Source organism: Anarhichas minor, unplaced genomic scaffold (assembly GCF_050575085.1).
Source record: "Anarhichas minor isolate MPS153535 unplaced genomic scaffold, ASM5057508v1 ptg000002l, whole genome shotgun sequence".
Classification (NCBI taxonomy): domain Eukaryota; kingdom Metazoa; phylum Chordata; class Actinopteri; order Perciformes; family Anarhichadidae; genus Anarhichas; species Anarhichas minor.
This window is the reverse complement of record NW_027466448.1, coordinates 5,455,995-5,480,658: the sequence shown is the minus strand read 5'-3', so window position 1 is coordinate 5,480,658 and position 24,664 is coordinate 5,455,995. Positions and strand designations below refer to the sequence as shown.

The window sequence follows — 24,664 nt, the reverse complement described above, 5'->3', positions numbered from 1 at the left end:
GTAGCTCATGGAGTACGACCACACAGCAGCATAGCCTTTTTGAGGATATCACCGCCTCTTAGAAAAGTTTTTAACCCCTGTGGCCAACAAATGAGTAACACAAATGACAAGCTTCACTCAAAATTCTCACATGTATCATGATATTTTAAATGAATGAAGTAAGACATCTGACTTAGCAAATGCCTTTGTCCACTGCACTTCCTCCAAGGACCTCTAAGGGTCAGTGTAGTATTTCAAAATAAAAGTGTTTTGTGTAGCATTAACACCAATGACATAATTCTGTGTGACCGGTATTTCTTTGATATTGTTAATAATGAGCTATTTTAACGTTTTTTAAAACTGTCTGTTATATTTTATATATGTAATGTTCAATGCTCTACTTCCATGATAAAAGTGACAAGACAAGAATTTAGGATTTTAAATACATTGCCAAATTGAACATTGAAAATTAGATGAATAAACTTAGTTTTATCATTGCAAGGACAGTCTTTAATTATTGAATATGTATAATTCATGTGATTAAGGATTTTGGTGACAGCAGCTTCCACTGTTTTTGTAGAATGACTCGTCTGCTTTATGTGACATGATGCCACTGGAGGAGCTGACACGTCATAACACCACATGGCCAACGAGTAGCAAGCTAATGGGAAAATATCTTTAATCCTGTTAATCATTTTTATAAATGAACAAGGCCTTTTTCTGCCTTGTTAATATTTTCTTTGGAGCCTAAGGTTGAATTAGAAAGCCCTGCATGCCTCTCCAAACCTTACTTTGGATTTGTTTGTTTAGAGATGTAAGGTCTTTAAGGACTTTTCTTATGTTACGATGAATAAATAAGGACTAGCTTTTATTAGGTATGGAGTTGTTTATGTTTATAGGTCTTTAAAGACACTTGAGGCTTTTCAAATATGCAAAGTTTTATTTGTTTACAATAAACTTAAGAAGGAAACACTGAAATATAATTTATTTATATTTTTTTACTTAAGTACATTATATGAATGCTTAGTCCACCACTGCTTAAAGGCTACTCCATGTATTTATTATTGCACTTCCACAGGAGAAGAGATTTATTAAAACAGAAACATTGAAGCCAAGATATTCTGACTTTATGCGGAGGTATGGCTGGAGCTGCAAACGCTGCGTCCTACAACTCCCACAATGCAACATGGCAGCATCTTCCAACAGTTGTGAATGGATGATGCAATGTGAGTTTGACCAGTCAGACCGAAGTAGCCTTTTAAGCACGCGCTGCTCTCCTCCAGTCCTCGCCGACGAACCAACGCCGACACCCGTCTCTGCATAACGCTCTCTTATCTCACACGAATCACTCTCTCGTAAGTACAACACACCCGCTTGTTTTTATCTTTCATTTATTTCAATGCAATGTTTTGTCTGTCGGTCACAGCAGCGGCTACCACGCAGCATCAAGTCGCATTGTGTGGCGAGTGTGTTCAACTAACATGCGTGGTGTCCAGTTGCTTTGGCAAAATACGCTTATGTCGCACACGTCATCAGCATTGCTGATCATGGATGTGAAAAGGTGTTGACGGGTTAGCTTACCGTTCAGACCCCAATTACAAACACTGGCAGAAAATATTATTATAATGGTAGATTTATACTCTAAATGCTCAGAAATCATTAATGAAATTAAACGCGTTGTTGTATGTGTTGTATTTCCTCAATGCATTTTTATTTTTTCTGTATTTTTTTTTTTTTTTCAATGGGCAAAGAATCTGAAATATAAAAACGGCCTAATAGCCAAATGACAACATAAGAGATCCTAGTTAGTACACTCAGGTTACACATTGACATTTCCTCCCCTGCTAGTGACCAATATAATGGAGTCCCTGCTAATTTATTCTCTTCTGCCTCCTCGACAGCTTCTCCACCTGTTGGACTCAAGCCCTCATCATGTCTAAAGGTACGGTGGTTCTGGCCTACAGCGGTGGACTGGACACATCCTGTATTCTGGTCTGGCTGAAGGAGCAGGGCTACGACGTAATCACGTACTTGGTAAGGTTTAGAGCCCAGTCTGTGTCTTTGTTTGTGCTTCCAACCAGCTGCTTTTTCATGTCATGCATCTCTGAAGTTTTACAGTTGACTGTTTTCAGGCAGCTGACACAACCTGCTCTGCGGGGCATGCAAGGGTTTACCCAAAAACCGGTCAGAGCTATTGCCACCTAACTGCCAACCACACAGCATGTGGCTTCATAATGCCAGCACAAATCTAGCTGGATTTACTTTTTGCCAGGAGGCAGTTTAGAAGTGCAAAGCAGGCAGATTTTCATGTTGTCTAACTTTTCATTCAGTGGCTTTGTGGGTCGTAGTGTGGGGTGGTGGGGGGGGGGGGGGGGGGGGGTGATTGTCTGTAGTTCACGGCTGTGATAAGTGACGTGCAGCCCTCCAACTCTTTTTGGCTCTCCAGGGGAGCAGAAGAATAATAGCAGTCGTTGAGCCGATTCATAATTGATTGTCTCTGATGAAACTTGCTTCGACTTGTCGGAGACTATTGCATAAGCAAACAGTCGGGCAGAAATACACAATGATGACTGCTTATGGCTTTCCCTGGAATGTGAAACGATGAGGTTTTTTTAATTTGCGATATCTGTAGGTAAAATAAAATCCTACAAAGCACCGGATATGCAAGAAGTGTAATTCACAAGCTGAATGTCATAATGAGGTTTTGTAATATGTATCGAATGTGACTCATCGTTCATCTACTGCACTGAAATTAAAATGATAAAGTACTGAAAAATATCACAAGCACAGTTTAGTGTTACGCTGCAGGTTTGTCCGTTTTGTTTACCATTCTCACGACATTGCAGGAATGTGTTTCCTTGTTTAGTGTTCAGCTCAGGAGATCAGATAGCCTCTTCAAAGCGGTGTCCGTGCTTGGTTTCCACCGTGAGGTGATTGGAACATCTCAACAGACGTGATCTGAATTACAAGATCATCGGTTTGGCAGGTTTAACGCTTGCACGGTCACGAGCCGGGATGTTAATACACGGAGGGCTTGCGTGTCATTTCGCAAGAGCTCTGAAGGGAAGGAACTGCACAGTTTAGTTTCAGATGCAAGTGTTTGTGAAAATGCATATAAATGAGTCCCTTTTATTGTGCAATTACATTTGCGTCTCTCTAGGCCAACATTGGGCAAGATGAAGATTTTGAAGCTGCCCGGAAAAAGGCAGAAAATCTCGGTGCAAAGAAGGTAAGAGGCAGAATGAATGAAATGCGTTGTTGCTCGGTTCTGTCTCAATATTAGATATTTTTCAAAATGTTCTCTACGGCCTTAATATGCAATGATAATGACCAAAAGCAAGTTTTCAGCCTCTTAAAGTACAATGTCAAAGCATGCTGTGATGAATGGAAATCAGTAGCTCCTTTATTCTGCTGTTTTCGGCGTTCACATCACATACTTGCAGTGTGAGACAAAGCTCTTTAGTGGCAAACAATCGTCAGTTATTTCTCACATAAAAATGGCCGAGCAAAAAGAAGACATTACACTAAACCCTGTTCTGTGTCCTGACGTCCGTACTTGTGTAGGTTTTCGTTGAAGACCTGCGTTCAGAGTTTGTGGAGGACTTCATCTGGCCCGCGGTTCAGGCCAATGCCGTCTACGAGGAGCGATACCTGCTGGGCACTGCCGTAGCTCGGCCCTGCATCGGCCGCCGGCAGGTCGAGATTGCACGCAGGGAGGGTGCCCAGTTCGTCTCCCATGGTGCCACAGGAAAGGTAAACCAGACACGGGTACAAGAGACTACCTCTGAGGCAGGAGACTGTCCAATAATCTGCTCGTATGACGGAATCCCCGACCCAAATGAAATCTATTTAAAGAATATTTACATTTCATTTCCTTTATACTAGAGCTGGGACAGAAGAGAGTAAGTTTGGGGGATGATGCGGAACTAAAGACCAGTTTCTTACACTGGAATTAAACCCTCAACATTGTGATAACATGCTGTGTGGCTGATCCCAGAGGAGGCCCTCACGTCAGCATTTTCTAACTAGTAAGGTCACTGTCCATAGTCTGGACAAGAGGATTTAGGCCACGTGTTTGCAGGGTTGAACATTAACTTTTTTGTTTGACCAAACAGTAACTCAGAAATCTACCCTCGTCAGAGCCACAGCGCTCCTTCATTCAGAAACTATCATTTTCTTTAGTCATATATTCAATGAAAAGAAAATCGATGTTTACTGCAAATCTGAGACGGATGTTATTATCGCTGTCGTCTGCATTTTTCCTCGCGCTGAACCGTCGGCTAAATGAAACGAGTGAAAGGAAAATGCAAATATGTTTTCTCTGCTTTGGAGGCCTGGTGAATAGCTTTCTGATTAGCATGAGTGAGCGGTGAGTGAAGGAGGTTTAATTTTATCCTGGAGACTTCATCTGTAAGCCTCTCACGTTGTCATTTCAGTAAAGTTTGTGGACGGGTACCTCGTTCCAAAGATCTGTATTTCCTCACGCTGTGTTCATGTGTCACCAGGACGTACCGGCATGTAACTTTTAGCGTAAAATTACACCTGGAAGATAAATAGATTATTCCAGAGTGATGTAGAAGTGGAAACTAGTAATACGTGTTGAGTCAGTTTCATCCAGAGGAACATTAAGAGCTTTTTAAGATAAACACTTAGGTCAGGGCGCTCTTATGTAAAGCAGTGATCTAAGTTCTAGGTTTTTTTTTTATCCAGAATGACAATATAATGATACTTCTTATGATTATGATAGCACATTGATTCACACTGTTGTTGATTGGTTAAAGACTTCACTGTATCGCCTCTCTTTTGGTCAGAATAACCTTTCTTCATCTAACAAATGCTGCGTAAGCGGCAGACAAATGTCTGTGTGCGGTCACGGTTCTTATAGTTTAAGTTAAATGATATAGTAGTAGTAGTATAATCGTTTTGCATTGTGATTGAGTTCAGAAGAAATATGTTTTTATTTCTTGAACATGCCTTTTTTAATTCAATGCCTTTACAGATGTTTGTATTATTCCTACTTCAGTCAGCTGAAAATGCAGTGTCCACAGTTTGCCTGTAGATGGAGACAGATACCACATCATAAAGTTACAATATAATATTTATTTTTTATGTAATTTGTTTTTATTTGTGATAATTAAGACAATGCAGCTTGCTTCCATTTTATATTTTAGTTTTTATCTTGAAGCTGATTAATGAAGAAAGAGACCGAGACACTGGAAACCTCACCGCTCAACCACCACTGCACATTAGTGCGCATATGTTAGGCAGTTAATCAATAAGCCGATTGACAGAAAAATAATCTGCAAACATTTTTATAATTTGTTTGAGGAATTGTTTTGGGGGGATTTGGGGTTCAGACAGTTGGTTGCATAAAACAAGTTATTTGAATATGTCAACTTGGGTTTTGGGAAATAGCAAAACACTTCATTTTCTGACACTATCCCAGACAAAAACAATTTAATTAATAATGAAATGAATTGTTACTGTGCGCACTGTCAGGTACTATTGTTGATTTTGAAAAGCCGTGGTGTTTGTGTTTTGCAGGGCAATGACCAGATCCGTTTTGAGCTCACGTGCTACGCCCTCTACCCTGAAGTTCAGATCATTGCACCGTGGAGGATCCCTGATTTCTACAACCGCTTCCGGGGGAGAACAGACCTGATGGAATATGCACAGGTAACGCCGTCAGTCTGTTTATGTCGAAATCTGACATAATACCCGTAGTTCAGTTTGGTGGTTTCTAGGGATGCCTACTAAAGATTACTGTCATTATTAAGAAATCTATCAATGAATCGGAATTATTGATTCACCATATGGTCTATGAAATGTCCAAGCAGCACAAAGTAATAACCTAAAATTGTTTTAACAACAACAACTTGTCACAGATGAAAGTACTGTTTTTGTCACAGATAAACATTTAACGTTATAAAAGTGTGAAAAATGGTTGAATAAGCATCGTATTAAAAGAAAAGCAGTGATTACATTAAACCACAAATATCCACCTTGGCTATCGTATCATATAAAACTCTCATACCTCTTAATTGTATAGATTTTGTTTGTACTTACTGAATACTCTCCTGTACTTATGTTGTATCCGTATACAGCTCTCATTTTATGGTACAGCCCTCCCAATATTTATTTCCTTTGCTCCGTTATTAATTATTTTTCAATTCTGTATCCAGCCTCAGATCAATTAAGTGTTCTCTGTATGTGTTGACAATCCTCAATAGTTTTAACAAAAAATGTAATCCTTAAATCCCTTCACCACGTGTATTGATTTTAAATATCTTTAGTGAAAAATACAATATAAACATATTGTTACATCCCTACTCTCTCGTCATTTAATTTCACACCTATGATTATATTTACAGTTAAACTTTCTCAGACTTATGTTATTCAGACCACACACACACAGTTGTAGGCGGTTTGTTCATAAGCTCCTGTTAGATGGTGGTTGTGACCAGTTTTCCCCACTAGAGGGTGGTCATGTTTCAGTGAACACCACTCTCTTGTTGGCATCTGGACTACTTGTGAAATCACACAATCTTAAAACACTAAATTGTTGACTTGTCCTTTGAACATATCAAAAAAAATGTCTTCATTTTGTTTGTTTGTTTGGGGGCATTTTGGTTGCACAAAAACAAACGATCGTCTCTGGAAGGAGTGTGCTTGGTTCCTCGTATTCTGAACTTTTTTCCACTCTGATATATAGTGTCTAGCCTTCAGGTGCAGTTAGCTTACAGGTAAACAGTACGTAACATAACAAAAGCTTTCTCTGTCAAACTGCAGAAACATGGCATCCCTGTGCCCGTCACTCCTCAGGCCCCCTGGAGCATGGACGCCAACCTCATGCATATAAGGTGGGTAGGACCGGTGTGATACACCTTCTTTAGTTTCAATATTTTATCGTTTTCTACCAGATTTTATCAGTCATTTTCTGAATTATGATTCTTTACAGTTATGAGTCTGGCATCCTGGAGAATCCCAAGGTAAGGCCACTTCACAATGGCATGTCTACAAATTCCTGAACAAAAATTGGTTCTATTTATAGTTCGTCCCGTTCACCCTTTGGAGTCTGATGTGCTGGTATATTAATGAAACTCACACATTTATGGTAACTTCAGAAGTTACCATAAATGTAACTTCCTGAGTTCCAGCCCCAACTTCTCGGGACCTCTTTGCGTATACGGTCAACGCTGATATGAAGAAGCACTGGTTGAATACCAAGAAAGTTACTCGTATTATTATTTCACACAAACAATACTGACTTTATTTATATATCTAATCACTGACGCCGTCATTCAAGAACCTTTAAAACTGAACGTGAGACATTTGTACCATTTGTGATGGTGAAAACATAAACCTGAACAGTTTTAGATAAAACATCTTTGGATTCTACATAAAAATCTGGGCAGTCGATGTCTTCATCAGATCAGTACCTGTTTTTATAAATCTTTGATACTACTTCATCATTCTCCATCTAGTGCTAAAACGAATAGGACAATCGGAGACAAAATTACACGGAACATTTGTCATCGAAGCACAGAAATAGATTTTGAAATTGGAACAGTTTTCCACTGAGTACAGCAAAAAAAAAAATCCCCTTTGTCCTCTCATACACACATAATGTTCGCTGTCATTTCCACAACAGCAGACGGACAAAATAATACACCTTTTTATTTTTTACTGTTAAAATGCATCTTCCACTTGGAGTGACAGTAAAAATATCACGGCAGTAAAGCTACCGTCCCGTCTGCTGACCCATGCCAGCACCAGCAGAGACCAACACCACTCACTCTCCCACATTTCCACGGGTGAGGCAGAGTTTGATCTCTGCTGGGGTCGGGGGTCAAAGCAGTACATACAGGTTGCCCCCGGTGACCCCAAAAGCTCCCATCCCTTGGTCGCTGTGTCTGTGTCTGTGTATCTCCTCACCCCGGGTCTTCGCCGGGCCCTGGGAAGAGCCTGGGACACACAGACACTGACTTGTCGTCAGCAACGCTTCGACTAATTCCCGATTTCATGGGAGCCCAGGAAGGGGGGGTGGGGGGAAGGGTTAGGGCGTTGCGCCCAGCTGGGGCCTCCTGAGTTCCAGCCCCAACTCCTCGGGACCTCATTGTTCCACTGGTTGCGGCGCCGCGGGCTGCGACGTGGGAGGGGAGCCATTTCATCGTGACACCGTGACACCAAAATGTCACCAGTAACAGTAAAGTACAAAGGCAGCGCACCAGACAGATGAGTCCCCAATGGACGGGGTGTCACATGGAGGCGAGGGGTCCCGCGCTGCTGGAGTGGAGATGCAGGGGCAGGGCCACTGTAACTCACGGACCTCTATCTCTCTCCCTCTCCCTCTCTCTGTCCCTTTCTCACCCCTCCGCTGCCTCTTTATGGGTCGGCCTGTGGAGAAATGTCTTAAAAAGAATGAGGCGGACCGGCTCAATAGCATAGCGATGTATGATGACAGTATTGTTCATTCAGGGTTTTTGTTTTGGGCCATTTACTCCAATATTGAATTGATTAATGGCATAAAATACAATGAAATATTTATGGTGCAGGGGTCCAGAGTGGTAAAAGGATTTGAATACATTACCCAGGGCAGAAAATGATATTTTGAACTTTGAACAAGTTGTGATTATTGAGTGATTTTCAGTAGCCACAACCTCTGCCCCCTCCGGCAATTGGTCCTTTTACAAAGTTTGTTAATTAGGGTCAGAGTAAACATCACAACAACACTATATCTAAACATAATCCCCAGGTTTAACATTAATTTAAATACAATTTAAAGCAGGAAATGAATGCAAAATACCAATTGACAAAAAGTAACCAGCAACATAATGAATTTCTAACCAAAATGCTCAAACCAACATGACAGGTTTTGATCGGGTCATCTTAAAGAGGTCATCTTGTTCTTCGTATCTCCCCTCTGTATCGGCCTCTCTCTCCTCCAGTTACAGCCCTAAAGGCTCAGGGCGGACCTCAACTATTCGAACCCCACATGCGATACAAAAGCCCCTCTCTGCTCAACACAGGCAGATTGGGAAATGTCCGAATGGTCGCTCATATGTTCTCCTGTAGATAAGAGTCGGCAGAGTTCAGGTTACTCTATGATTAACACGGTATCCTTCCTGATAACCCCAAACCACCTCGCCTGTAGCACAATGGTGACTTTTTTTTTTTGTATTTACTCACCTCCATCTGGCAGCATTCACCTATGTGAAGACATGTGCCCACGGCAACTTCGGCTATCTGTTATGTCCATATGGTCACATTTAATAGTATTAGTTACCTGTTGACTGCATTGAGCTAGAGGTTGATGTTGAAGTTGAGCAAATCGTCGTCCTACATAAAATTGTGTTTTTTTTTTTGTCAGGGTTGGATTATATGCCCGAAAATCTTCAATGTCTTTGCTTGTTTTTGACCGTCGTAGGCAAAACAGTTAACAAGCCTGTTTCATGGCAATATTGGATATACAGAATTTGTATTACTGTTTAGTAAGCTACATCTCTTATATGTTCATCAGATTTGATCAGCAATATGATTAATAGATGGCTCCACACCCCACCGTTCGCCCACTACTTCCCCTCTCTGTCTCTCCACACATGAGCAGTCGGGGCCTATATAGCCTGAGGCCGCCTGACACTCGTCCTGAGTCATTAAAACATCACCTCAGTCTTAATTACAGCTCGTGTCAGTGAGCCTCCTCGGGCCCGCTGCGCTCTTTGATCAAGGGGGCTGATGGGCCGCCGCACTGCTCGTGTTGACCAGGAGTAAAAGAGCGTGACGGCAGGCCTCCGCTCACCTAGAGGAAATGAAAACTTGTTTTCTGCTGGTCGCATGGCTGCCTGGAAAGAAGGACGGACCGAAGACTGCCTGCAGGGGAAGGAAGTGGGCTTGTAGGTGTATGTATGCATGTGAATGTGTGCTTTGAAGCAAAGAGGTCAGCGTTTCGTCATATGCCTTCGCTCCCCCCCCCCCAGGTCTGATTGGTCTGACCTGTAATACTTAGCGAGAGCTCCCTGTATCCATCTCGGCGTCACAATAGCTTGTAGAAGTGCTTGTTGTCCTCATTAAATTCAGCTGAGGCCCCAACATTAACCAAAACATCCTCGGTGTTAAGAACAGAGATATCTCTTCAGCACATCATGTGTATATTGTTTTATTCTTGTCTCAATTTGCCATCTTTGCATTTTAAAGAGAAGGGCAGACTTGAAACGTGGTGATTTAAGCGTCATTTCCAACCCATTGCGCCAAAGATGTTTTCACCATCCTCTTCTCTTCTATCTGCCTCTCGACGCTCCCCTCCTTTCCTCCCCCTCTCCCTCCCGCCACCTCTGCCTCTTTTGGCTCCGTTGGCTTCGATTGAAAACCAATGAGGCAACTAATATGTGGAAAGATAGAAATTGACTTGCTTTAAGTTCATGCGTCAGCCTTCTTCTGTGCTGTATGGGCCACGTTTAGCACAACAATATGGCAGAAGCAAAGACTGCCAAAGTAGCTGCTCTGTGCTACATGATGGTGCGCTTCATGCCCCATTTCCCACCAATACCCCCTGCCCCCGCCCTCTTTGCCTCTACCTTTTCCACTCTTTCAAGGCCATGGCTTTGGGACAGGTCCACCTGCAGGGGGTTTGAATTGAAATGCATTGATCTCTGGCTCACTGGAAACAAGCCTATTCCCCTTACTTTTCCTTTTTTTTTTTTTCTTTGTATCCAATAAACCAATAGTAAGTTCAAGCTCTCATGGTTGGAGTATGCATGAGTTTTCAAGCATTCCTCAACCAAAGGCATGAATTTTTATACGTTTTAAAAGTGCATTTTTTAATTCATCAGCTGGAAATTGTTCTTTTCTCTAAGACCTACAATTAATCACTCAATGCTTCTGTTGTTTAAAGGCAATAAAGACACTTACTCAGGGAACAAAGTGATACTATAAAACTCAGGAAGTTAATTAATATTCATCCCAAACCAGAAATCAAAATTTGTATATATCCAAAGCTGAAATATAAAAATATATACGCTTTAATTTGTTTGGGGAGAAAGAGTTAATGTGGAGCTGCTTGATTGATTGATTTATGCATAACATGTCAAAAACCGTAGAAGTAATATGTAAAAAGTTTTCACGTAAGTTAGCAATCTAAACAGACAGGGGCACAATTACGTTTTATTTGAAGATTAAAAACAACAACCAATCATTTACAACCAGCATATAACACCACAAGATACATAGACTTTCATATTCCCCAGTATTTAATATTCAATCCCCCCTCAAAGCGTATGCATCAAAAGGCCTTTTAGGGTAGTCATTTCACCCCTCTCCTGCTCGCTCTCATTTGGCATCTTTCAGAGCACCGAGGCAGAAAATAAAGGAGAGGAAGACGGGCGCCTTCCCAGTCAATTTTGGTGTTTAGTTAAAAGGAAGGAAAGTGATTGCGCTGCTCGTTTTCTCTTCACTGACTGGCGGCGAGCAGATGCCGATTAGTTATTGTATGATGATTTAGTGTCTGGTAAAGCTTTCCATTTAAATGCACCCAGTAGTTATTTTGCATCGTCTCCCTGCAATTTGCCTCAGCTCAGGAGACATTGGCCATCGTGTTGTCCTAATGCTGTGTAATTGTTGGAGGGCCATCGCTGGGCAGACACGTCAGACTGCCACGCTCTTTTAGGTCCCAACCATGACTTACTGAAATCGTTCCTGGCTCCCACCATCTGGAAAAATGACAAGCATCTGTCACCCAGGACGACTTTAGTGGATTTAGGGTGTGGACTTTAAGGCTTTGTTGTGTGATGCCCATTTAGCAAAATTCTTCATTTGAAAATAAAATAGAGAGGAAATGTCACTCATAAAATCAAAGCTGGAAAACAGGAAGATTAGAGGAAGTGAAGACAGGTTTAGGGATGAACTACGTGATAGAATCGGCAGATCTGAGATTTTACAGACGAGCAGAATGTTATTGAGGAAACACGGTTGCTCAAATGGATTCTGTCATACTATCAGGTGTGCTTTGACTTGTGAAGTTCACTATTCTTGGGGATGCGAGTCATTTCTTTCTTTTGTCCATTCCCACTCTCGCCGCATCCCCCTTTTCCCCGCCTTCCCCTGTGGTGAAGGGCCATGCAGGGAAAATGAAACCAAATAGAGGAGAAAAATGGGACATTGATTTTTTTTTTTTCTCTCTCGACTCCTGATGGTGTTTTCAGGTTTCTCCTTTTTCACGCATCATCCTCTCTTTTCTTCTCCCGCTATGTCTCGAGTTGTCCGTTATCACCTCGCTCAATAGTCTCCCCGTCCGCAGTACTGCTGTTTGATGAGGTCTCAGAAGGTCCTGGTTATCAAATGAAATTAAAGTGTGTGAAATAGAGAGGGTGAGTGTGTGGTTTTTTTTTTTGTGTGTTTTTCAGAGCCATGCTCCGGCTGACCTGTACCTGATGACCAAGAACCCGGAAGATTCTCCCAACACCCCCGATGTACTGGAGATGGAGTTCAAAAACGGTTTGTGCTCGCAACATTTGTCAGTTGTTGAGTTCTCTTTCTATATATATATATATATATATATATATATATATATATATATATATATATATATACATACATACATACATACATACATACATACATACATACATACACACACACTGAAAGATCAGGACGGAGATGTTTTTATTTGATTCAATGGAAATTCAATTATTTCCTTTATATGTGAGCATGATAGACAACAAAATTCAATGATAAAGAAATTATTTATTTAAACTTTGAAACTTTTGAAAAATATCAGGACTTTCCCAGGCTTAGTTTCTGAAATGTGTCACACATCAATAATGATAGGATGCAAAAGATGCTTCAGATACGTCTGAACTCCTTATACTGCATTAGTAAGAGTGTCCACATCCCTTCATGTTACTTAACATTGATGGTTATCGCCGCAGGGCTACAGCTCTCACGCTGACCCGGTAGCAGTTTATCACCATTCCTGACCACCCAGACTTATCCTTAACCCCTCACAGCATTAGCTGGTCCAAAGCTGCCATGTTTGGCCTGGGGGCGCACACAGGCCGGAAGTTTTAAGTCCAGCTAATACACCAAGCCCTGAGGGGCCAGTGAAACGCTCATTAGATATATTGCCATGAGCGCTGAGCTGAATAGTGGAAAGTGTCACATGTTTGCGTAAAGAGAATATGGCAAGAAACATCCTGGCCTGGGGCAAACGGCACAGATGTCCCTTCATCCCTGGTCACTAGTGGAGGCTGCAAAGCTCTTACATCAATCGGCTGAGAGACACTAGCTCCTCTGATCACAGGGGCTTGATGGGCAGCTTTATGAGGTAATATAAGGGATGTTCAGATGGTGGGCAGAAGATTTGGTGGGAATATGTGTGACCATTAAAAGCTGCTGACAGTGCAAATGAAAATGCCATTCAGTATTCAAAATGTATCTGCACTGAAATGGTGTCCTGAACATTTTCTTTGGGAAACTGGTAAAGTGTTACCAGTTCCCCAAAGAAAATGTTTAACTATAAAACAAGTAGGTCGGCGTCAGTTCATCTGGAGATGAGATGTGCTTTTGTAAAGCAGTGGTGCAGTGGTAAAGCCTGGTCTGGTTTCGCGGGTTCTTTGCAGGCCAGTGCTCCGTTTTCACACATATTCTCTGTGCCTTTATTGAGCACCCTATGACAAAAGCTGTTTTAGTTGTCCACACAAAGGCCCGAGCCTACTCCTCCCTCTGAGCACAAGATCAGCAAAAGAATGTTTCATTTCATTCCCCCTCCCACCTTTTCATCCCTGCCTTTCTCACCAAAGTTTTCTCACTGATTAAAAAAGAATATTTAACGACAGCAACCTTTTCCCCCGTCAAACACTCCATTCCCCGATTCTCTCTCTTTTTAAGAAAAAAAAAAAAATGTCATCCCTCCCTCCTTTCATGCCAAAGAAGTGGAGAGGAAAAGGAGACAGAGTGGAAAAATGTAAAGCAGTAATTTTTCCTACAACTGTGTCTGTGCTTCCATTGTCTGCACTGTTGGGCTGCGAAAAACTGAAGAAAAGGATCACGGAGAGAAAAAGACCCCTCAGTGAATGATAGAACCCGCATGATGGAGAGAGCGAGGAAAAAAAAGAGTGCGCAGGGACGAAAGGCCAGCCCCTACACTCCCACGTTCACTTAATTTATTTGAACTTTTAATCTAATTATTAGGTATCTGGGAGGGGGTGCAGTTTTGATAATGCACCATCCATACTGCCCTCTCCTGCACTGGGAGGTACTTTTTCTTCTTCCATGGGAGCCACCACGATTCCCGCGATATGAGAATGGGCCGTCAACAAAGCCCTTGTCTAAAAAAAATTGTCAAGTCCTTCACGTGTCATTCCTATGAGGGCTTTGTAAGCGCCGGTTGAAAGGCAGAAGTGCTGCTCTTCTCTTCAAAGCCATGTGACTGACAACTGCAAGCATGCTAAAGTAGGACCGAACGCCCGGCCGGATGGAGAGTGAAGATCAGCAGAGCTTTTCTCATTTCCTCCTCTTGTGTAGCCCGCAAATGGTTATATTCCCTTTCTCAACACACACACACACCGACACACACGCATGTCTCATGTTCGTTTCCTCGCCTCCACCTTTGGCCCGTGTTGCTCATTGAAGGCCATGAATAAGCAGGTCCATGACAGTGATTGATGTGTACTTGGTTTAAGTGGCTTTAGAGAGGAAGTGTGTTGAGCGAGCGTGGGTGTTAAAAAAAAAAAAAAAAATAGCTGTGTGTTAGAGACATAGTGGTAGGATGATGAATCTGCAAGTGGGGTTTTTTTTTTTTCTCCTGCACATGCGCATGAACACACAAATACTCAGTGGCGCAAAAAATCTCAGCGCTAAAGAGAGTTTGGGTAACAAAGCTGCGCGTGTAATTGAATTAGGAAAAGGCCTGCCCACGATTTCACAGCTTTCAAATGAGCAGGGCCTTTGAATTTATTAGCCCTTCTCGCCGCCTCCTTTTGTAATGGTTTTTACTTTTAGCTGACGACTATTGATTTCAGTGACTGAGATAACGAGCACTTGTCAGCAGATTTGATCAACTCTTATTTTTGACAATTTTGTCTGTTGTAATGAATTTTTCCATTCGTTCTTGAAAGCCGTTTCCCAAAACTGTTGATTAACTGCGTGAACGTTTCAGTTTTACTCATTGTTGTTTTTGGGCCAAGCGTTAATTTATCTTTGATCTCAATGAAAACCACTTGATTTTTGTTGCCTTACTTGCAGACAATTAGCAATTTATCCTAGTAGTGAATGATACCATAAAATGTCATGCAGGTGCAGCTTTTTTACTCCCTATAAAGGTTAAAAAAAATACTGTTTTCACAATAGAGCTTTGTGTTTAAAGGCTTTCTGAAAGATTGATATAATTTATTTGGCGACAACAAAGGCAGTCTGAAACAATCATCATACAACTTTATGGTGGAAAACTTGAATGAGAGCAAAAAAACACTTTGAAGAACAAGTGCTACCGATTTGATTTAGCTGTTAATGCTCATAACATGAGAATCAGCCTGCTGTGTTGTATCACGTTGCCTTTCATCAACTCTCATCCAGCCAATTGGTTGCTTTTTTTTAATGCATCTTTCTAATCAACCAACAAAGAAAACTGTAAATGATTTGCAGTTTCAGTTTTTGAATCTCATAAACATAAATATGTATTGCAGAGTGGGACATTGCTTTATTATTGACAGTACCAGATGGGTCACAAGTACATTATAAGTAACAAATACATTGTTTTTCCTTTCAGGAGTGCCTGTAAAGGTCACCAATGTGAAGGAAGGCAAATCCAAGGACTCACCGCTGGATATCTTCTCATACCTCAATGAGATTGGGTCAGCATTATTTTCCCTAATGTCGATAGTCTTTATTGAAAAGCACTTTTACCTTCCATGTATGATTTGTTAGATGTCCAGTGAGAGATCAGGATATTATGCAAGTGTCCCCAGAGGTGGAGCATTGGTTAAGTTCACCACCTCTGGTATGATGCGTGTCTGTCGCTGCTGGCCTGGGATCAAATCCCACCAGAGTTTTCCCTCCCGTGTCTCCTCCACTGTGTCTCCCTCTCTGCTTTCCAACTGTCCGCATAAATGAAAAGCACTGAAGGTGAGCTGACTGAAGAAAAATCTTTCCTGAGGCAATTTTTGAGCTTGTTGGCGATTGGGATTTTTTTTTTTTTTTAGGGAAATTCTCATCAACTTCATGACATGCACTGCAAACTATAGTTTGTAACTTTTGTAGTTCTGAATTAATGGAATGGATTTAATTTCCTTTGTCAGGGAAGACAAAAAATGTTTTTCAGCTTTGCTATTCAAAATATAATATTTGAGGAGAGGCGATGGTGAATAAATCAGTTTGTAGAAGATGCCTCAGCTAGTTCTAAGGTTAACCGATGACTTCACTAATGATGCTCACAGGTCTGTGGAAAAAGAGGAGAAATATTTTAACAAGGGTGTGAATTATTTCCTGGCTGCTGTGTTTTTTATTAATTTGTTAATTTGAATCTTTATATTATTATTGTATTGTTTATTCAGATCATGTTTTTGACCAGCAGGGTAGCCTAGAATTTAATCCCGAAGGCTCCTTATGTGGGCTAATCTAATTCAAGGTGAAAATAATGTGCGACTGTGTGTCCATTGACAGTTGTCCCTTTCTTTCTCTTAGTGGAAAGCACGGTGTGGGCCGGATTGACATCGTAGAGAACCGTTTCATTGGCATGAAGTCCCGAGGTAAGCAATTAAAGATTATATTTATTTTCATCCGTCTCGGTTGTGACAAATTTTCTTTCTTTTTGTGCCAAATTAGTCCGACAGGCCTCCTCACTTATCCCCACAGTGATATACACTGTAAATGCAGTGAGATGGACATACTTGGGCTTTGAAAAAACACGTCTCAATATTTTAATTTAACATCCATTCTAAAGCTTTCCTTTCAGTGTGCAGGGCTTTCATGCAATTTGCAGTTATTTTACATGAGTGCTTTTTGTCACACTCGCTATTCCGCTTCCATAAAAGCCGCATGCCAAACACACTCTCCTCAAAGGAAATGATTTCCTCTGGTTCACCTGGAATCTTAGACACTGAAGTTATTTCCATTCTCTTATGCTTGCACACACATACAGAAAACACACACACTGTGAATAGGATAACGGCGCACACGCTTCGCCGGATACACACAAATACACAGTCAATCACATATGTGCACATGCAGCCAACACAGGGATGCTTTTGTCTCTTTATCTTTGGTATCAACAGGCAACTTGAAAAGCTCCTTTGTTAGGTCTCTACATGTGTTACCGCAGCTAATATACAAAGGCATTGAGCTGTCCTGGCCTTGTATGACACACACACACACGCACTCCTTTTCCCCCATATGTGCTATGATTGGCAAATTGACTGGCCAACAGACTTGTAGCTGTGGCGCAACATGGCAGGTAGAAATTGGAAAATGGGAAGCCCACTTTTCTCTCCCCTCGACTGAACAAAAGATCAGAGCTTCTTCCTTCACTGAAGCAATAGGAAGAGGTGGAGCACAAGGTGTCCAAGTGGTTGAATAACTGCCATCAAGTGTACATGTTGCTCTCCTCTGGACTGGCAGTCGCGTTAGCACAATAGATGATGGGAGGGATTGAATGGGCACATGTCATACCTATTTGTGTTGGGTCATATTTATTTGTGTGGGGTCAGGGAGGCGCGGGGGGATTGAAATGGTTTGTCAAGAATGTTGTCACTGTGCTACAAAACATTCAACAGCCCGTGTGGCAGACTAACATTTCCCTCCTGTCACAGTGCTGTCAGGCCTCTGACCCGTGCACCGGTGATGGTGTTAGCTGAGGTGCACCTATCAAAAGCAGTCGGAAATGGCTGTATCTCTTGTTAATGAATGGGAGTCCTCACGTCCAAGTCCTCGCTGCTGTCAAACTCCAAGACAAAGAAAAAAAAAAATAGTTTTCTAAAAACATTTTTAATATATTTACTTGTTTATGTTTGTTTCCATTTATTGACATTATTTGTACAGAAACGTCCCCTCCATTAAAAAAACTGTTTCAGGTTAAAATTAACTTTATTCTTTTAAATCCATTTTAAGACATTTATCTGCTTTCATTTACATTTGTTGCCTGTTTATGCTGGACTAACAGTTTGCCCAAAGGGTAAAAGGGGATCAGCTCAGGAAGAATTAATTCCTAACCCGAACTCCGGCCTTCATTCAGGCCTGCAGCATGGTTAGCATACCTTCAGTTATACCTTATAAAAGATTAAGACCTCAAAAACCGCTGGGGGTGTTGTCTCTTTAAGCTTAACTAAACTGCCACTGTTGGAGCTTACCCAGATAGCGTTTCTTTGTTTGCTCCTCTCTGATAAGCCAGCTCTCTTTTGGAGCACTTAAGCCATGTTGTGTTGGAGGGCAGTTTTAACTTATTTATCTGATAGAGCCAACGGAAACGTCCCTACGCGTGCCCTCTGTGGCCTTGGATCATCAGAAAGCCACAAGCCGTTCGAGCTAAGGTGGCAGCCTTTTGAGGTATTGGACAATTAGCAGCATTGCTAAGCTCTGTTTTTGGCCACCAGCACAAAGTAAGCGCTTCTCCATTTTCAGATCAGGAACGGGTGCCGGAGTATTTAGGGTCGTACAGATTTGAGCTCCACTGCTCAGCAGATTGGAAGAGGTTAAATAGCGTTTATCTGTTAAATCTCAGAAAAGAGTTTGGAGCTTGAACACCATGCAAATTATACAATTTGACCGCCTGGTGAAATATCTGTTTGGCAGGTTGGCAGCTCGGCTAAAATCACAAATGTGTGACTATCATTCAAATTGACACATGATGTGAGGAACCATGTATTGAATACGGGAACAACACTCACAATTCCAGCTCTCACAAAAATGGATGTCATTGATAAAGCTCCCATTTCTGTTGTCAAATCTGTCTGGTAGCATTTACCCTGCCCTCCTTTTGTTTTAGCTGACATTTGATTGACAGCTTCATTTCTCCTGTCATCTACCTCATCTTTTCTCCCCTCACCCCTCCCTCCCTGTCGAGAGGGGGTAAATTGCAGGGTATGCAGAGCCCTGGTCCGGGCTCCAGGCTGGCAGGGGCCTCCTACCCTGTCATTTACTCAGGACAGGCTCGTCCATGTTTTGTGAGCACCGTGAAGGCCTGTCTGTCAGACGGCTGATGGCTAATAGAGCTCGCTCGAAGTGAGTTCAGATAAACACGGCTTGTAGTTAATGTTCATATGAATTTTGCCACAATCATTTGGGTCTCAAAAAGGTGGAAGACTCTAAAATCATGACAAGATATTGTGTTGAACATTATACAGGCTGGCTGATAAAGGTGCATACATTTACTGATCTGTTCGTTCCTGTTCAAAACCTTGTTTGTTCTGTTTTGTGCGGATACTTATTAATTTTGTTGTTTTTTGTGCGTTCATCAGGGATATATGAAACGCCAGGAGGCACAATTCTGTTGAATGCCCATTTGGACATTGAGACCTTTACCATGGACAAAGAAGTACGTCGGATCAAACAGGGACTGAGTATCAAGTTCGCCGAACTCGTCTACAACGGTAACTCCCGATAACACATCATCTTAATTAGATAGTTTCACTAATGCTGTTACTTGTATTGTCTTCCACACCCTCTTGTGTTAAAGTATAGCGCATAGTACATTTTAAAATCAAAAAAACAACAAAAAACTAGGGGATCTGTAAGATTGTTTTTCTTGTGTGATTATGTAGAAAAATATATTGTTATGTTTGTTTTTTTGAATCACCCAGTAATCCATAGCACGATCGTCCTCAAAAATCCAGTATCATTCGGGCGATAGTTAGAAGGCTCACCATCCCTTTGGAGTTTATATAAGACGTGCGTATCTACATCCCTCTGTTCAGCATGTTTGCGTGTGTGTGTGTGTGTGTGTGTGTGAGAGAGTGAGCTTTTCTTGGCTCAGGTGTCTTAATCATCCCTTCTGCTCAGTCCCCTGCACCTTCATCCACATAATAGGATCAGTGCCATTAGAGACTGACTACTAGGCCACTTCAGTTATACCCTCCAGAGACAGGAAGCGCGCACACACACACACACACACACACACACACACACACACACACACACACACACACACACACACACACACACACACACACACACATATAAAGGTGCTACCTTCAGAAGCAGGGCAGAGATTAAACCCATTGTGGGTTTAAATCATTAATAACTCCGCAGGCGGCTGGCAGTGGGGTTTATGTTAACAATCCACCTGTCCTGCATCTGTTTTGCATTAATACGACATGATTTACCCAAACACATTTGCATCAGAGAATTTGCAGCAATTACAGGAAGTGCAGGACAGACGCGGTAAGTATTTGACAAGTGGAAACAGCTACATGTGTATAAGTGGTCAATTAATAGCTTAAAAAAATCAAATTCTATTTTTAGAACAAAAGATGAATGAATTAATCGCTAATGAAAAATATGTTTATTAAAATTTCCCCAAATAACCACCATACAGAAACGCTCGCAGCGACATGTGGACAGAACTAACACAAAGATAGAATATAAAATAGCCGACTCCAAACAAAGCTGGGACCTGTGTGCTATTGTCATGTCGTACACCTCGTGCCAATCCAGAGGCAGCGAACACGAGGAAGGATTGAGTCTTTGAACATGGCCAGACGATGAGGTGGAGGTCAGCCGCTGATGAGAGGAGGACCCCTGCTGAGTGGGGCGTGTCTGACCTCTGAACACATACAGACACGTCCCTCGCCCATCTGTCTCAGGGATTGACGGGCCAGGTCAACAAAATGGGACAAAAGAAAGGGGTTGTATGAACTTCACCTGCAACAGAAATGAGACCAAAGCAGAGAAAGAGTTTTAGCTGATGAAAGAGGAAGAAGTGTGGGCATCGCACACACACACCCCTGTGCTCCCTGCTGCTAACGGAGGATGCACAGAGGAGGAGCCTCTTTCTCCTCTTGTCCATTCTATGTATTGTTTGTTTCTATTTTACAATAAATAACAATACATATATAAAGACAAATATGAGCATAATCTTTAACCTTGTTTTTGAACAAACCTTTACATCCATACTTTTTGTTAACATGTTGCTGTGTCCTTGCTCGACTTAGGCTTCTGGTACAGTCCGGAGTGCGATTTTGTGCGTCACTGCATAGCCAAGTCCCAGGAGAATGTGGAGGGCAAAGTACAGCTGTCTGTCTTCAAGGGTCAAGTCTACATCCTTGGACGAGAGTCACCCAAGTCCCTGTACAACAAGGAGTTGGTCAGGTAAGCGTGGACAGAATAAAAGTGTGTGTGCGTGTATGTGTGGGTGTGCTTATAAAACACAAAGTGTGTGCTTGTTCGGACTTGACAGCTGTGTTTTTGCTGCTCTGAGCACAGTGCAGCTACTCCACATGTTCGCCAGCCAGCCTGTTGTTGGGTCAGCTTGCCCAAGTTCTCTTATGACCTCCACATCAACGTACTAAACCGACCCTGCCTCACAAAGACATCAGAGAAGTGTCAAGCTCAGTTCCTGGAGGGCAGACCCGACCCCAACCCCTCCTACTGCACCCCCCCCCCGTGGCCTCTTAGCCGCGGCAACAGTGGGTTTGTTCAGGATGCTGACCCCTGATGCCCTGTGGGCAGGCTCAGCGCTGACCAAAGTAAAACCCCTCCATATGCCTCTCCATCTCCACTTCAGTCTCTCCAGTTGTACCCTAGAGTCAGAGAGCTAATGGCGTTTTCAGCCAGAGGAGAGAAAGGATTTCACTGGGCTTTTAAGAGGAAAGTACCTGGGTGTCATGCTAGTTAAGTAGGTCAGAAAGAGGGAGACAAGGAGACTTGTCTCACACAGTCAGCCATTCAATTTCTTAGATTGGTTTGGAAAGTGAAAAAAGCCAGGAAAAAAACCAATGTTTTTCATAGTATATTTAGTCCTGTGTGAGAGAGGGAGATAAATGGAGCCTTACCAATACCGAGTCAGTATTAATATTTAGGTATAACATCATATAATCTTGACATTTCTTTTCATATACATTTTGTCAAGGACTTTAGCAATTCATTTTAAAATCAAAGGTGACAGTCACTGTAAATATCAGCACATTTTGAGCAGGCAACTTGATTGGAAATATTAGTTTTTTTTGTTAATGAGAACAATAAAAGAAAGCCACGAATAAATCAGAAATATATTCAACTTGTATTAATCAGTGAAAAGTTATGACTTGGCTGTCCTGGTTTAATGCGCTGACCACTTTTCCGGGCTTCTTACAAGATACTTAAAAAAAGCAGCGTTTGTGAGAGTTAATGTTCTTCTGTCACAAAATGAATATTATGTGATATGAATAGTAACAGTAATTATATTCTGATAGGTGCTAATTGGCCATGGTATAAAGTATAATCATCTGTTATATCATTTTTCATTTGTGATTCATTCAATTTTATTAATTTTCTTTTTTTTTTGGCTTATCGAAACTTCTATAATGCCATTATATTAATACATGCATGTCCTGTACCTGACAGTGATACACCTGGAAGCTGCAGTTTCTCTCACACACACACACACACACACACACACACACACACACTTATTTGCCACTACAAGACGACCTGCCACAATCGCACACATCTCACACGCAGACCAGATTAGGCATGAAAGCCCCGCTGACATCCTGTTGGCTCTCCACAGGCAACAGTAAACGGCGTCATTAACACAGTGGTAATACAGCCGGTCACCGCACCCATCTGAGACAGAAATGTCACCGTCCTCGCTGTCCACTGGCTCCACTCTCAATTAGACTGCAGGGTTTCTTAAAGGAATACACAAAGTATCACATGCTTGCACACACACGCACACGCGCATATTCTTTAAAGCCACTCGCTCATAATGGTGTTCAGGTGCCGGATAGGGAGCCTTGTATTGAGAGTTGATGGTTTAGTTGTCGTCCTTTCTTTTTATGGTGTTTATCCTATCATTTGTTGGCAATTTCCTCTTTTGCTAAGTGCTTTTGAAGAACGAGTGCAAGCTGTACATCGGTAGTTGGGGGTGTCGTAGGGAGGAGAGGACTCGGTGAGGGAGTGTATTAAGCACTGCAGGTAGAAACTGCTGTAATTACACAGCGCACAGACGCACTTTGTGAGACGCTCACGCACACTAAGACGAGATGACAGCCCGAGCGACACAGAACGCGCAGTGGCACAAGTTATGGTTTTGCGTGTTTTTAGAAGAAGCGGATGAACTTGAAGACAAAAACAACAGATTAGAAAATCCTCTATAGTCACTTAGCTCACAGTTGATATGATGGGATTGTTTTAAAATGGGTTTATGTGCGTCTGTTGTGTTCCTGTGTACATGAGTGTGTTTTCATTCTGCGATATTGATTCCAAGTCATTTCGGGACAAACAATGCTAAAGAGGCGCTTTCAGAGGAAAATCGATCGGAACATTATTTCAAAAGAGTAGATTATCAATGATCCAGATATCCCAGTAGTTGATGAGGCCCCATGTCTCTTATGTTTACTGCAATGATACCAAACATTTCAATCATTTTGTCAGCAGAATATCCTGTAACTTTTTCCGTCGGTTCTTGGTTGCACTTCCTTCAACCTAAACATTTTAAGATCGCTCTCTGTTGCCTCACCTGCCTCCGTCTTTATTCTTTTCACTCCAGCATGGACGTGCAGGGAGACTACGACCCATGTGATGCCACTGGATTCATCAGGATTAATGCTGTCAGGTTAGCATCCCTTTAGAGTAAATCCAAACAGCTGTACCAAACGGTTGAGAATTGTCTTTCAGTTGGGACTTGATCACACTCTAAATCGTATTACTTGTCCTTCTTCTTCTCCTCCACAGGTTGAGGGAACACCATCGTTTGCAGGGTTTCTCCAGCAGCAAGAAGTAACCGTCGCAGTCCTGTGAATCATCTTTCTTTCTTGCCTCCTCTCTCCGCCGTGTCTTAAGCAGAAGTAGTAGCAGTATTAGACTTTGTACCTCTATTGTCTACTGTTGGTTGTATTCAGGTTATTTAGCACACTTTTCTTAGGTGGTGAATAGTAGAGGGAGATGAATCGATCTTAAAATGTGGGTGAGCATTATAAAAGTATGTATTTCATAGTATTTTCTCATTCTTGCTGTCATTTGGTCAGCGCACAAGTATTTAAAGTAGGAATTCTTTATGTCAGAAATAAAATAAAATGAAGTGAATTGTCTTTTTTCTTCCTCAGCTCTTTACTTAATTCATTTCAGAAAACAGTTTATGATCCGGTTACATGCAAACACTGTGGAGATACACATCAGTCCCTGTCAGTTTGAATGCGTTAATGATTAATAGTTCATGTCTTTGGCAGACAGCCTATTTATTGGTGTCTGCCTGTTTAACTCCGAGGGCTGTATCCTCACTGCCCCGTGATGATTTCAGGGCAGCGAGGACGCTGTATCTTATTTTACATTATGGAGATGAAGCGGTAGCGGTGCATGGGTTCGGCACAGGAGAAAGTCAACAATGTGGCTCGCTGATGGCCGCTGGAACAGAAGTGATGAGGCCATTTCTGAGCTCAAATGGCACAAGTCGGAGGGAAAGAAAACCAATTGGCCACATATGTATATTTCCCTGCTCCGCATGGGGTCTACAGGCTTACGGAACAGAGGAAAGAGGGAGAAGCATTCTAAAGAGCATTGTGTC

The 24,664-nt window shown here is 41.9% G+C and overlaps 1 protein-coding gene across 3 annotated transcripts; it reads left to right on the top strand.

Annotated features, from left to right (window-relative positions):
• Positions 1-1,175: 1,175 nt before the first annotated feature.
• ass1 (argininosuccinate synthase 1) lies at positions 1,176-24,191 on the top strand. Of its 3 annotated transcripts, XM_076086752.1 has the most exons (14): positions 1,177-1,334; positions 1,881-2,013; positions 3,140-3,208; positions 3,544-3,732; positions 5,524-5,655; positions 6,769-6,839; positions 6,938-6,968; positions 12,378-12,468; positions 15,740-15,824; positions 16,654-16,718; positions 19,422-19,553; positions 21,114-21,270; positions 23,651-23,716; positions 23,836-24,191. In XM_076086752.1, the coding sequence occupies exons 2-14, from the start codon at positions 1,912-1,914 to the stop codon at positions 23,882-23,884; spliced, it is 1,239 nt and encodes a 412-aa protein (XP_075942867.1). In that variant the 5' UTR covers positions 1,177-1,334; positions 1,881-1,911; the 3' UTR covers positions 23,885-24,191. The 3 variants fall into 3 exon arrangements, 2 of the variants coding, with proteins under 2 accessions (XP_075942868.1, XP_075942867.1); XR_012952946.1 differs by lacking the exons at positions 23,651-23,716; positions 23,836-24,191 and adding an exon at positions 20,498-20,973 and having other exon boundaries at positions 1,176-1,334; positions 21,114-21,248; XM_076086753.1 differs by lacking the exons at positions 23,651-23,716; positions 23,836-24,191 and having other exon boundaries at positions 1,176-1,334; positions 20,498-21,256.
• The last annotated feature ends 473 nt before the right edge of the window (positions 24,192-24,664 follow it).